Consider the following 15,703-nt stretch of genomic DNA (forward strand, 5'->3'; position numbering starts at 1 on the left):
CCTGTTTTGTTCAAAATTTAAGGTTTATCTTATGGAATCCAAAAAGCATTTTGCGCAAATTTCTGTTACGTCCTCTAGTCGGGAGTTATTTTCGCCAAACTTGCTTCATAAATTGTGTTTCTAAAACCATCTTTTATCAATGTAAACTGACAATTGTATTAATCCTAATTTGTGGTTCTGCATATCCTACATCAGGAAACGGATGAGGCTGGCGTTGCATGGATAAGTGTTTTCACTTATTTGTTACAAAGTGAAGGAACCGTCTTAACCCAATGCATTATTCTTACCCCGGGGTTTGATACAACCTACCAACTACCATAACCCTACAGAGTATCTGTTTTATTCAGGTCATTGTTTGCCAATGTTGTATTTGTTAATGCAGGGGTGGCCAGCCTGTTACCCAAGGGCCGAATGTGGCCCTTTAGCGCTTCATGTGCGGCCCTTGAAGGGAAAAAAAACCAACGGGGGCTGACTGCAGGCTGTGCACAGAGACCTTATAGACATGGAAGAGAAGCCAGAGCGCCCCATAACCAGCTCCTCCTGAGCTCCTATGGACCAATGATCCCTGGTGGGCTCCCAAGCACTACAGTGTACAGCACCCTGTCTGCTGAGAGCTCGATATGGTGCTGACTGTGGAGACTCTCTCTACTTTGCTCTCCAATCACCCCACTGACCCATGTCACCTCATCCTCCCACTCTACCCATGTGTCACACCCAATTTCACCCCTACCCACGTGTCACCCCCTCTTCCACCTCACTCCCACTTGTAGTCCACGGCAGGTTATACCCTATGTCCGTGTATAGTGCAATCAGGTTATGTCCTGTCAGTGTGTAGTGCCGCTGGCTACATACTCTGTCTATATAAAGCCGTCGAATTATGCACTGACAGTGTAACCTGATGGCAGTATACACTGGCACGGTCCGATTATGCTCTGTCAATGCATACAGTTATTCATTTATTTTTTTTCTTATTGTGGCCCTTTTAATTTTGTGGCCAGAATTTCCCGGTTTCATTATCTGTCGGGTTGGCCACACTGTTAATGTATGTACTTAACAGTAGTTGTATTGGTCCTTGAGTAATGTAGCTTTTCTGTAGGTTGTGATGCCTTTTCTATGTGACCGTGAGACTTCATAGATGAAATTATAGCTACGGAGCTTTTGAAATATGAAAATTTGTTTATCTGGGTTATGTCCAGGTAATGATGTTGCATAATGACCTTTTGTGTTTAACTGCTACAGTGCCTAAATACTTGATTTGGATGCAATTGGTTATATGTGGCCGAGTAGCTAGGGTGAAGCCTCTCCTTGTTCTATATTTGTACTGATTGGTCGGTTGAATAAAGAGGAAAAAGAGCTAATGAATCTATAAACGGCTCCATATCCGTGCAAGCTTAATTTGGTTGCTATAGCGTGCACAATTTTAATAATGATTCATATCATCCCAACCTCCTCGCAGGAGAAGTCTGGTAATATGTATTTTTTTTCTGTTGGTTATGACAGATCTGCTTATTTACATGTTGGAAGTATGGTTAATGTTTGGATGGTGTATATATTTTTAATGTAAAGAATAAATGTCTAAAGCCCGGTAAACTAATTTGCATGACTAGGTATAATCTATGTAAAATAAAAATAGTCTAATAAAATGTTATTGGTTCCATAGTGTAAAATGTAACAAATATGCTTAACCTGAAACGTTGACAAATGCTCACTCGCAAAGTTTTAAACATAATTTCGCATGGTAAGTGATTTTACCGGACATCCATCTCGTATAAGGCGATGGCAGGTCACAGCGATATCGGTGGGTATCGGGAGTAGATCAAAGCCCTCGGCGTTTGGACTGATATCTACAGCGCATAGAAAGGAATGTTTGTACCAAGAGAAGGTTCCTGAATAAATGTTTTAGCCAAAATGAGGCCTCTGTGTGATCTGCGTAGCAGCACTGACTCGTCGTAGCTGTATCTGATGGGCGTGATGCAGTCGCTCGGATAGTGACAATGCGTAGGGAAACGTAGTTAATTTGGGCTTGCGGATCTGTTCCTACCACGCTGAGATACAGTTACAAGTCAGTGCGGCTACAGGGATCACTGCGAGGCCTCATTTCGGCTAAAACATTTATTCCGGAACCTCCTCTTGGTACAAACATTCCTTTCTATGCGCTGTAGATATCAGTCCAAACGCCGGGGGCTTTGATCTACTCCCAATAGCACTGTGACCTGCCATCATCGCCTATACGAGATGGATGTCCGGTAAAATCACTTACCATGCGAAATTATACAAGGTGAAATGAAGTTTTAAAACGTGAGGGAGCATTTGTCTATGTTCTATATTATAAGCATATTTTTTGTTACATTTTACACTATGGCTCGTGCACTTATTTTTGTGTTCTAGAAATGTCCCTGGATGTGGTTCATCTGCAGAGAAGCAGCCTCAGACTCATGACTCCATTGTGAACTTTCACAAACCTCTTGCATATATCCTTTGGATTTGTTGTGGACTTTTTCACTTAATATACAGGCATACCCCGCTTTAAGTACACTCGCGAGTAAGTACATATCGCCCAATAGGCAAACGGCAGCTCACGCATGCGCCTGTCATCACGTCCTGAACAGCAATACCGGCTCCCTACCTGTACTGAAGCTGTGCACAAGCGGGGAGACTATAGAGCCTGTTACAAATGCATTTATTACATCAGTTATGCACGTATATAACGATTGCAGTACAGTACATGCATCGGTAAGTGGGAAAAGGTAGTGCTTCACTTTAAGTACATTTTCGCTTTGCATACATGCTCCGGTCCCATTGCGTACGTTAATGCGGGGTATGCCTGTACAGAATTATTTATTTTTGTATATTTACACTGATTGTTCTATATTATCTGTTTGCACAATTTAGGTTTAGAATCACATTTGCAATTTATACCATGGATATAATTATTATTACAAAATGTATTGATATAAAGTAAAAATAGGGGGAGAAATATAAAAGAGGGCGACTCACAACTGACAATACACATGTACCATGAGGACAAAGGCACATAAATTGGTCAAAAAAATCACCAATGGCTGATATAATGGACAGCCAAATGTATTAAAACAAAATAATTGGTAGCTCTATAGAAGGCACTATTCTGTAAAGTAACAACATACTGCAGGCCTGTGTACTATGAATAGAGGTATGTCTACAAGAGGTATGCCTATAGTATAGCCATAGATTCAAATAGAGACTATTGCCTAGGATAATGTCAAGGAATCCAGGATAAGAGCATGTATCACCGTGGTATTAAATTATGATACATCACCAAAATCTGTATAATTGATATGACCAAAAAACGAATTGCAGAGGCCTCCTAAGAAGACAGTTTGTCGAAACGCGTGGGAGACTGTGGAGGGGGACCCCTGACTTTTTCCAGTATAGGAGGCCTCTGCAATTCGTTTTTTGGTCACATCAATTATACAGATTTTGGTGATGTATCATAATTTAATACCACGGTGATACATGCTCTTATCCTGGATTCCTTGACATTATCCTAGGCAATATTGTCTCTATTTGAATCTATGGCTATACTATAGGCATACCTCTTGTAGACATACCTCTATTCATAGTACACAGATCTGCAGTATGTTGTTACTTTACAGAATAGTGCCTTCTATAGAGCTACCAATTATTTTGTTTTAATACATTTGGCTGTTCATTATATCAGCCATTGGTGATTTTTTTGACCAATTTATGTGCCTTTGTCCTCATGGTACATGTGTATTGTCAGTTGTGAGTCGCCCTCCTCTTTTATATTTCTCCCCCTGTTTTTATCTTTATATCAATACATTTTGTAATAATAATTATATCCATGGTATGCCCGTGTGCTTTATTATAAGGATACTTTTTTGTTGTGCTATACATTTATTATCCTTGAGCACCACTGCCTATTGATATTCTATCATATACTTAGGACAGTTTTTGGGCAACCGCTACGAATTGTGTTGATGCGGTATACTTTGTGTTTTCTGTTATATATATATATATATATATATATATATATATATATATATATATATATATATATATATATATATATATATATATATATATATATATATATATATGTTGTGCTGTGATATAGAAGAGTTAAACATCTGTATAGGAAGTATTTAAAGACACACCATAAAGAAGACTTTTTTTTAAAGCCCCCCTTTCAAACAAAGTTCTGGGTTTCAGTTCATAAGGTTAAGGCATCCAGAGCCCTAATGTTACCCTTTGTCTTACCCCCTCCCCCTGTGTGTTACACAGCCTGTGTGCTGCTAGGGGATGCAAACCTTGTAAATGCATAGAAATAAAAAGACTGAAATTGGCAACTCTTTATTCATGAGGCACTTAACCCCATTGCCGCCAAGCCAGGGCACCATTCATTGCTCTGCTTGGTTTTCCAGACCCCGTCATGCCGCTGAGGGTGTTAACCATGCTCACATTGTGCTATGAATAGTTCAATTTTTCTGAGTCTTCCTTGGGTTGCTTTGCCTTCACCAGGCTTGACACGTTCCCGTTTTATGAATGAAACTCCAGTTCAGAATGACATCTGTGCCACAACAAGTGAGGGAGGCTGGAGCGCACAAATGCTGCAACTTAGCACAACAAGTGACTCTCTCCAGCTTCCATTCAGGAGACCGCAAACAAATAAACTCTTCTTTTCAGCTGCCCCCTCCCAACTGCAGCCCCACCAAGTTGGCTTGGCTTCCCTCTGACTACACCAGAGAACAGCATAATGAGAGATTGCTGTGGAACAGCTGAAGATATCTCCTCCCCCCTCCCCCATCCCCCTCCTACTGATTTATGGTTTATTGTGTGTGGCCACCTAAGTGATTCATTTCATCTAGCAGTTGTTCTCCACCCCACCCTCCCCCCAACTGTTGGTGCTGTTTTAGCCTTTTCAGTGCTTAAGGGACTCTCAATGCATTGCTTACCAGACTGACCCACCAGAACAGCTTTGGGTGTAGATTGGAGTTTCAATAAAGTAAAAGCACTTGGGCCATATAGCATCTTCCCTATTATACTTAACCCTTGTGCTCACTTCACAAATATTAACCGCCTTTCAAAATGAGGCGTAAGAACTGAATGCCAAACAGCGCAATTGCAAATGTCATTGCCCGCCAGTGCTATGTGTGCGAGGCGCTCGTGCCTAAATGAGGATATATTCTGTGATTAGCGGTGCAGTTAAAAATCTGTTATTTATAATCTTGTGACCTTCAGTAAGGAGCCACCCACAAATGTCACTCCATAATAAATTAATGTTAACCTATGGCAGATGCTCAAATCTCGTGCTTTGCTGCGAGAGAAGACGTTAAAGGCTTATTTTTTTGGTTTGTTTGTGAATTTGCGTTTTTGCCCGCATGAAAAAAAAAACATTTTTTTGTGACGTGTATCTTTTTATTTCTTAAAATTTTGAACGTTCCCTGGGTTTATTAAATATGGCCGTCATGGCGTTGGACATCCGGCTGTACTGTAGTAGCAGACAAAATGATGCTTCATACTTCTGAAAAGCAGTGTAGATTGTATGCTTAACTGCACTAAAAATGTGAGAATATAATGTAACATTAGTACTGTAATACAATAGCAGACTATCTCGTTCTGAACCTCTTATTTGTACCTTACCAAATCATTACTTGCTGTGGCCCAGGTTTGCAAATCTGTGGTAGGCTTCAGAGATACCATGTCATACTTTCACTTGAATGGACCATAAGATGTACCAAGGATTAGAACCGTTTAGTACATCTTGTTCCAATGTTTTCCTTGTGCAGTTTTGTAGTTAGACTTTTGGGTCTCTATAAAATAGCCTGAATTGTTTTAAAAATGAAAACGCTGCTAGGGGAAAAAAACAGCGATGTGCATTTTGTACCTTAGCAATGCAAATGTTAAATGGAATTTCACATTGATCTTAGTGCAACTAATGTCACACTGCGTTTTTAGTTGCGACGTTTCTAAGTGCTTTTCAGTAGTCATTCTCCACACTACTACTATTTTTTTTTTTAAATCCTGTTTCAATTTACAGATGCTTGTAAAAGTTTATTTATTTATTTTTCAATCCATTACTTCCAGCTTTTGTTCTTTACATAGACTTTAATTAATTTACAGTCTAAATGGTTTCTGTGCAGTTGTTCAAAAAAGAAAAAATGTCAAGGAAACTCCAGTGTTTGGGTTTTAGATTTGTTTGTTGTGTTTCCCCACAGAACATTTGCATACATTTTTCTTAAATCAGTTGGTACTGTAATTATTATTGGAAGCTACCCTAACCGAAGTCCAAAACCCCTTAATTAAGCCCAAAACACTTTAAATTAAGCGCTTAACCCCCTACCAAAGTACAAAAAACCCCATTAAACTCCTACCCCAAACAGTATTAAAACTCACCTTAGAAACAGCCGGCAGTGGGGATTTCCAGTGGTGGATCAGCTGCTGCGGAGCGTCCGTCGGCAGCAAAGCGACGGCGGCCATTTGGAATGTCCCGTTCCGCTCTGTTTGGCCCCCGCAGTAAAATGACATTACTTCAGCAGCGGTGATTAAGAATTGGGCCTTGGTTTAAACAACAAAAAAGTGCTTCTTGTGTAGTAGCAAAAATACGTGAACATTTCCATAAACACAATCATGACACATATTGATGCCTTTGTGTGACTCTCACTACTGGTGCCTCATAGTACAGACACTTCGCTTTTGGTGCCCGCTTATGCTTTTGAAACAAATGCTCTGCTTGTGTATGATGCAATATTTAAAAATCCCTAGTCTTGTTTGTTTTCCCTTCATGATTCATTTGTGGGTAGTCTAGGAAAAAGACGTAAAGTACTATTTGTTAACTAATGTTTGGCCCGGCTATGGGAGGTAATTTGTGAGCCGGTGTAGTTGAGTTCGGTGGTTCGTCCTCAGATGAACTTAGCCCCCGCCTCCCACCCCACGTTTCTAGGTAAGGTCGCACAAGGTTAGTCTTACTGTGCTCAATGTAAAATGTTCCTGATAGAGCAATACAATGAGTATCACAGTCAATAGAGATGAAAGCTGACATATGGTGAAAGCTATAGGTGTTTAAAATATACACATGACTTGGTTATGTTACAGTCCAGCAGATTTGCTCATTCGCGCATTTGTAGCGTGCTCCTGATGTAAGGCGTGTACCAACACCACTAAACACGATGACCAATTTAAACACCCATTGTGTTTCGTGTTCATGTTTTATTTTGCTTATTGTTTGAAAAGTTGGACCATTCCAATGGATTACAAATACCGAATTATTATTATTACATAGTGCAGTTTAATTTCCTCAATTTATAGCTTTCGAAAACATGTATATCTCTTTTACGAGCAAACGCGCGCGTGTGCGCGCGCACACTTGTTGCACCGATTCCTCCCCATCCGCAAACATTTATTACGACGTACAAAATTACCGGCTCATTTCTTAACTTTTGGTGCAACATGAAAGGAGAATATAAATACAATGTGTTTTTTTAAAAAGCTGTGTGTTTTCACTTTCTGCTCCTCTTGCTTTGTGATATAGGGCATTGAACCATCAGGTTGGATTGTTGTGCTCCTGTTTTATAGTTGGGGCATCTGAACATTATATGTATTGATTAAATGGTTTGATTTCGTACAGATAAATCTTCTTTTGAGAGAGTAAATGGTTCTGATTTTTAATTGGGGAATTAAAATGGTTTTATGGATAGATTTCTGTGTAATTGATGTAATGATGGATATCTTAAGCACTATGCCCATATTCTTAATGTTTTAACTTAATTGAAACCAATATTTGGCACATAATCTCATGACGCTTTAGCTTTGGCCTAATATATAAAACGTGAGCTTGCTCAGTATTTAAATACAGCTCAGATTTTATACTGCTTAATTTAGGTTGTGATTAATAAAACAAAATGTATCTACAGTGAATGAGTTGATCATATCACTGGTTTATTACTGTTTTAATAAGAGACTGTAAAAGCTTATTGACTGCTGCATGCAGTGACCATCTAAATATATTGTAAATGCTGTGTACTGCTCACCCAAAAATGTACCTTCCTTGAACCCCTTCACTGTTACACAATTTGTTGCCAACCCCCCTGGAAAAGTTTCCGGCCTCTTTGGTGGCAAAGTGTTTAAATATAAGCAAATCCCAGTGATTTTTTTTATTTATTAAAAAGCAAAACACAAATAAACCACCCTTAAGATTTGGTTGGCCGAGGAACATACGGCTCAACATTCCCATGTATACGAGAGATCATGTTAACAATACAGGGTGTGGAAATCCTGCTGATGCTGGTAATGCTTCCGAGCTTATGTTGTGTTTACATTCGTGGCTGACTTGACATATTAGAACTCTGATGTCTCCTTGGATGTGTGTCTTGTGCTGTCTGAGCCTTCCTGTACTGCAGGGGCTAAGTAGGAATACAGTTCTGTATGTCAGATAAGCATGGGGTTGTTTCCTTTTCAAACCCCTCCCCCCCTGCAGAAACATATCCTAAATGGAAACTCTGCATCAGGAGATTAGACACGAGATATACGTTCGTTTATGAATGAAGCTGCACATTGTAGCATACTGTATGTAATGACCGTGGTGCTTTGCTCAAACTCTGCAGTTTGAGGGGCCTACAACAATGCACAGCCTGAGGGCCTTCTAGTGTTCCAAGGGAATGTCCTGCTAACATAATTGAAGGTTATTTATACCCCATGTATTTACAAAAATGTGTTATTTATACCCCTGGTATTGACGCTGTTTCCAACCTTTACCACTACATTCAAATGGGGATAAAACGTGTTGGTAAAGCGGGGGCATTCGGAGCCCAGTTGAAATTCCAGTGTCTGCTCTTTGTAACCTTGGGTAAGTCGTGTCTCCTTGTGCCTCGGACACCCAAACGAGAGTGTGGAAGCTGTACAGGGCAGGGACTCTGTGTGCCTCCTATGTACATTTTCGCTGCTCTTTATATATTTAAGGATAGGCGAACTGCTTAAATGTGTTTGGTATAATCTAGAAAATTTGGGCTATTGCTAGGATTGACCTTGAGCACCCGTTTGAGTGATTCAAGCAAACCCACTGATTTCCCCCCCTCACTCACATGTGGCAGAGGCGTTACATATGTATTACTTCCTTCAATTATTTATTTTTATTATGTGAAGTTGAGTATTTTTGAGAGCAGGAATACAAATGAACACCTGCATTTATTTTGTCAATAAATGTCCATTTAGTTTGTTCCCTTACTACATTTGAGAAGAAACCAAGTCCTAGAGGTTTCAGTGATAACTGTGGCTGTTTATTGTATGTAGCAGAAATATTATTTTCATTAGAAGGGACTTTGCTTTTTTTCGTGTGTAAATAAATGAGTGGGTTAGTTTAAATCCGTTAAGGCACAATTTGAAATAGCAGGCAACCCTTTTTGAAATATTTGACTGGTCCCTTTTTTATTTATTTTTATATACATTTATTATTTAAGATGCCTACTAATTGGTCGATAACTACTTGAATCCATTCAAAAACCTTTACCTGTGATAATGAACATAATGAGGCGTATACCAATTTTTTAATAATATAGACCGTTGTAAAAAAGGTTTTTAGAAAAATCATGACACTGGATTTTTTTTTCTCTAAACCAGCATTTCTCCCAAATTAGAAGTGACAGGGGTATTTCTTAACTTTGATTATAGATGAGAAGGGGAAAATAAATAAACATATAAGACGAGCCTTCTGTTTGTGAGGCTGTATGCACATTCTTCTCTTGTTGATGTGGGACATTGAACCATCAAGTTGTACAGTACTAGACCATTAAATAATTATGGCGAAATATGCATGATTTGTACCCAGCTTCCCTAAAATAGAACAAACTATTTAAACACACCATACTGCAGTTAAAAAGGTTTTAACACCTAAATATTCATGAACTTCTATCAAAACAAATCCTTTCACGCTTCTAACTTATTAGTTGATTTATGCAGATTTAGTCTGCTCACTTTTTGATTAACACCCATTTTAAAATGCTATATTTAAAATAAAATCTATTAAACTTTACCTAAAACGAAACCTAACAAAAAATAAGTCTGCATCAGAATTTTAATTTGTCTTTTATTATAAAGGAAAAATGATTTATCTATAGTTGCATAGTTTTGTGAAAAAACAAATCTATATCTATATTTGAACTTACCTACTGCACCCATTCATTGTATGTTAAAAAGGCAATTCAAGCATCTTAAAAAAAAAAATGAAATATGTTTTTTGTTTTAATATATGCAACATTTGATTACCTTTATTGGAAACAAATGACCTAAACTGCCGATCAATTGGTTCTCCCGTAATCGACCAGCAAAATCCTGTTTCCCAGGGTTCACTAAATGGTTACATTTCAGTTTCAAATCAATCCTTCAATCAGTGTAACTGGCAGCTACAATGTATCATTATCTATTGTTACAGATAACAAAGGATGCTCATTATATTAAAACTCATAAAAAATGGCATTAAGAGTTGAATTAAAAAAAAAAAAAAAGAATTGTATGTATTATCCAATATTACAGAACTGATTTATTTTAAAAAAAAAACACGTGTAGGATATTGCTTGGATTGCTCCTTTAATGTCGATATTTTGTGTGGCAGAATATGCTGGCGTGTTGTACCTAAATAAATTAGAACTTTTTGCTCATCCTGTCCCATTCAAAATAACAATATGAATTTCTAAGTTGATGGGAGTTGTAAAATATTTGCAACTATCACAGTCTGGTTGGGAAACAGAGAGTAAGAACATGCAAAGAAGACGGGAGGAAAAATCTTTCAAATAGTTCTTCATATTTTGTATGATACGAAACAGCCATAACCTTCTAACCAGAGCACCCCTTTGTTTTCATTTTATTGCAACACTAGTCTGGAATGTAACACATTTATCAACCATGTATCATTTCATGTTGTAGTGTATTAAGTAGAAATAGCCATGTTAGTCCAGTTGCAGAGTGAATGAGAATACTGAAGTACTCCTGTTGTAATGTGACATTCTTGTTTTTGTTTTGGGAAACAGAATTTATTTGCCCTGCTCCTTAAAAATATTGCTAAAATGGAGTCCTTAAAAAGTGATGCTATCATTTCATATGGAAGCAATTTGTGTCTCAAAATTCTAACACGAGGCCGCACTCTCGTGTTAGAACTACTTTGGTTTTATTGAAGGGTGACATATAGGTTTATCAAGCATTTTGCCAAATGGAAAATCAGTCATTATGCCAGTGTAAGTGAAGCCATTTCATGCACATTTCCTCTTTTCTAGAATGGTTTATCAGGCCCACTCAGTCTGAAAATAACCAAAACCATTGAATGGCCAAGGAATACTGTTGTTGTCAGAGCTCCCACCACAATATTGGCACAGAGTTTAAAGCTATATTTAGACATCTTGGCTATATATGTGAGCAGCATGTATTGGCAATGCATGGCTGAAAGGAGAAATGTGAACTAATGACACTAGCATGTGTAAAAGGTTAAATTAAGTAGATAGGGCACCGTCAAATACTCGACAGTCAGGTTTTTAAATCTTGTTTAAATGTAATGCTTTCATGGCACATAAAGGCTTTTGGGTGGGTTTTGCGATCTTTATCTAAACTCTGTTGTAAGACAGACCAAAAAACAACAAAAAACAATTCACCTATTTAAAAATGGATATGTGAGGAAGAATGTCAAACTCCTACTGTAGGGGGGGAGGAGGAAGTAGTAAAACTCCTATCAGGGAGGAGCTTTTTCAAAGGGCCAAGATGCATATTTAGCCCTGGGAATTAGCAATGAGCTATAACAAGGGATGCCGATTTTTGCATGCTCTACCTTGTGAATAATGTATGAACATATTGCGTGCAGTGAGATTTGATCACATGAGCTGTGCGCTGCACCCCTAGTAAGTAAATGCTGGGGCTTTTCACTTCCAGTTTACTCAAGTAGAAAATGAAATTCCATGGCGGGGCTCCCCTCCATCATATGAAATCTTATGGTAACCTTTGCACTGGGTTTCTGTTGAGCACCTTCCTGCTGCTGCCATACAATGCGAAAGGAATGTGATGCTGGCTGCTCCTGCCACAGGCATAGAAGTGCTTTCTGTGTGTGTTCTTAAACACAGTCTGTTTATTTTTAAAAACACAGTATAGATGGGAATGCATTTTCCCTGATTTTTTTTTTTATTTCTTGCAAGATGCAGCAAAAAGGCAGACCAGGCGTAGAATGTGTTGCATTAACTGTGCGTTGTGTGGCCTTTCCTGCAATTATGCGTGTGTGTGTGTGGGGGGGGGGGGGGGGGGGGGGAGGGGTGGGATGGGTTGTAATAACTGGTAACAAATGCATTTTTCATGATCTTTTTAGAAGCGGTTCCTGTGAGGATATGAAGTTACTTCCACCCCCTCCCCCCACACCCTCTCCCATCTCTTCCACCCCCCTCTCTTCCACCCCAGGGCTGCTCTTTGTTCTTTCAGGAGGGGGAGAAGGGAATCCCATCTTTAATCTCATTCTGTTGGCTTAGAGAGGCCCCCTGTGTCATGTGATAATTTTTGTATTTTTGCATTTGCTCCTCCTCTGCCCTCCCACTAGCCCCCTCTCTTAAGAACCAGGGCAGCTGTGGCAATGCACATGGTAGTAAAATCGCCAGCACTTGCTAGTCGCCCAATAAGAAAGCCTGTGGCATTTAAAGCAGACATCTCCCTTCCCCCTGCAATGAATGAATGGAGGAAGATGGGGGCTGCAGGAGAGGTGGAGTTAATTTCACTTGCATGCATTCTCAAGCCATACATGCATTATTTTCAGTAGCAGGATTCATTACAGGTTCAAATATCTTGGATAAGTCTTTTGCTGACAGCAGGGGCCTGCTGCATTGCATATATATGATGTACACGATCACTTAATGTATTCTTTTTAGAGCTGACCTATGCTTAGTGATACATTTGGTATATATATGTAGAACTATCCTACAGGCTGGAGGACTAGCATTAGGATTGATATGAGCGACCTGTTTACAAAGACCTGTACTAGATCGTCAGGGTGTACAGCAAATCATTTTCTCATTAGATCAAATTAAAACTTAAAACTGCAAGCTTGTCGGAGATAATTATCTTTGTTTGCTGCTAAATTGTTAAGATGGTTTGAGACGTGTCTTCGTTTCTGGGTTTCATTTTTCTATGCTCTTTATGGTTTAAAGATGCCATATAAAAGGAAATTCATAGTATGACAATTACAAGTATTCATTGGTATTGTCTAACAACTCGTATGCAAATGTACATATTCCTTAAAACATGAAAATCTAACTTTCTTTTTTGTTTTGTTAGGTACTGGACAGCCTGTTGGCACAATATGGGACAGTGGAGAACTGTGAGCAAGGTATAATATGCATATAAAATCGACTTTATTTCCAATTGAAACGGAAAAGGTGACTTAATGTAGATTTTCCTTTTATTTACCCTTTTAGTGAACACCGAGACGGAGACTGCAGTAGTGAATGTAACATATGCCAATAAGGAGCACGCTAGACAGTAAGTTAATGACTTGTACACATCATAAATGCTGTGTGTAGAGAGAGAAGAACAAAAAAAAGTAACTATTGCCAACTAACCTTTACAAACCACTTTATTTACCGAAATATATAAAACTGTATTCACAGGTCATATAAATGAGCAATGTGTATGCTTGGAAATCCATATAATGCAATAATGAAAAACTGTATAAAATTAGTATTTGTGCTCCATAAAGATTTTGTAAAATAGTGCAGTGCGATGATAGAACTGTAATTTCATAAGTAAAACGACATCACAATGAATGGCAGTAAATCATATGGTGTCACGGAAACAAAAGGGCCCCCCCCTGCCCCTACAAAAATAACAGGGACATTTGCGATGCTTTCCAGCACTCTATTTTGAAAAATATACCGTCCCGTTAATTGATGTTATATTTTTCAAAATAGAGTACTGGAAAGCATCGCAAATTTAGCAATGAATGAAAAGTGTGTGAAATATTCTAGTGTTTGTGCTCTAAATACATTTGATTATCAACATTCCATTTATAGTTCTAGATGTGTAACATGCATACAAATCCAGAAAGCTTTCCCCCCCCCCCCCTCTTCTTTTTTTTTTTTTTTTTTTTGTATCAATTGATTTTTCTAAAAAAGTACCAAAAAGATGACCCCATGTCCACAATATTATTGCAATCGGCTTCTGGCAACAAACAAATCGAAGTTCAAATGGTAAGGGAGTCTCGGCAGCTTCTTCCTGGAGATGCCATATCCCAAATTAGATCTGAAGTACAAAGATAAGAAGTGCACTCTCCATAGTGTAAAGTATTTGATTTTAATGAAAATAAACAAGTGAAAATTCACCCACAAGGATAGATTGGCTTTTACAAAGTTACCAGCTGTAAAATCTAAAGGAGGGATCCAGTAGTCTCCAGGGTGGCATAAGGGTGTTTATGTAATGCCCTTTGTAGGTACCTCTACAGCGTCATGTGAACCCTGTTTGTCTTGTTCCTCAATAAAGAAGCTTATTTTTATTGCACCTGATCCAGCCACCGTCGCATCTTTTTTCTATATGCACCTCAAAGCAGTGCAGTGCCTGCACGTCCCCTCCAGGGATAGACCCTTTAATGCCCCTTGTAGTGAACGCCATGCCGGCCGGTATGTCATTCCGATCTTCCAGGGAGTGGTCTGCTTCCTCTCCTCTGACTGTGATGATGTAAAGATGGCTGGGATAGTGGCCCGATGTATTTCGTCACGGAGTTACACATTCTTACCCTCATGACGCAAGCCCCTTGAGGACCGCTCAGATCGGGACGCCATACCGGCATGGTGTTTATTATAAGGGGTATTGTCGCCCCCCCCCCCCCCCCCCCCACTCTGGATACTCTTGGATCCCCCATGTAGATGCGACGGCTGGTAACTTTTTAGAGTTGCTCTCTTAAAGCGATTTTACAATCACAATTGTGAGTTAATTTTTGTGCGTGGTCTTTCTCTCGCAAACACATTCCACAGCGCAGTACAATGTGGGATCAGAGACGGTGCCATTAGATAACACAGTACATGTAAGTTATGAGAAACTGAGACCATATTAAAGAGGTACCTTAAAATCTAAAAAGAAGCATACAATGTAAAAAGTGTGTGTATCCCATTGTCAAAGGAAAGTTTGTCATTATTTAATGCTTTGAATGCTGGAGTGACTTGTTTAGTAATGCAGGGCACTGAAGTGATTACAATGTTTCATGTTTGTGGGTTGAAAGCATTCAGCTGGGTATCTGCTTCCCAACCCCCTTTTTTTTCTTCAAGTTTGTGACAAAACTTCCAAACACAATCTGTAGTGTGTGTGTGTGTGTGTGTGTGTGTGTGTGTGTGTATACAGAGAGATATTTATATTTGCACAGTAATGTATAGTTTTTAATTGACCATGAAATATGTGCTCAAGAGGTTTGTTTACAACAAGTCTCTATTTTTTATTTTTTTCCCCTTGCTTTCCTCATACCCCTGCCCACTAATTTCCAATTGTATTCACCAAATAATGTCTCTTCCCTTAAAGTAATTGTTTCATTCCCTTGAACCCAATATGTTGACTAGTGTACAGTATGTGTTTTCTATTCTACGCCCATATTACCACTCCCACTACATAATCACGATGTGATAAAGAGAATACAAAGCTGGTAGACCTTTTAGATGGTGGTTCCTGCCACCTTGTGGCTAGCACAGACATTGATCACACG

At 38.9% G+C, this 15,703-nt stretch overlaps 1 protein-coding gene across 1 annotated transcript in view; it reads left to right on the top strand.

Moving 5' to 3' along the window:
* IGF2BP3 (insulin like growth factor 2 mRNA binding protein 3) overlaps positions 1 to 15,703 on the top strand; it is a 117,904-nt gene that overhangs the window by 75,156 nt on the left and 27,045 nt on the right. The window contains exons 4-5 of the mRNA XM_075587128.1: positions 13,294 to 13,345; positions 13,434 to 13,497. Coding sequence (XP_075443243.1) covers positions 13,294 to 13,345; positions 13,434 to 13,497 — 116 coding nt within the window. The remainder of the gene's footprint in view (positions 1 to 13,293; positions 13,346 to 13,433; positions 13,498 to 15,703) is intronic.

This window comes from Ascaphus truei, chromosome 2, assembly GCF_040206685.1.
Source record: "Ascaphus truei isolate aAscTru1 chromosome 2, aAscTru1.hap1, whole genome shotgun sequence".
In the NCBI taxonomy this organism is placed as follows: domain Eukaryota; kingdom Metazoa; phylum Chordata; class Amphibia; order Anura; family Ascaphidae; genus Ascaphus; species Ascaphus truei.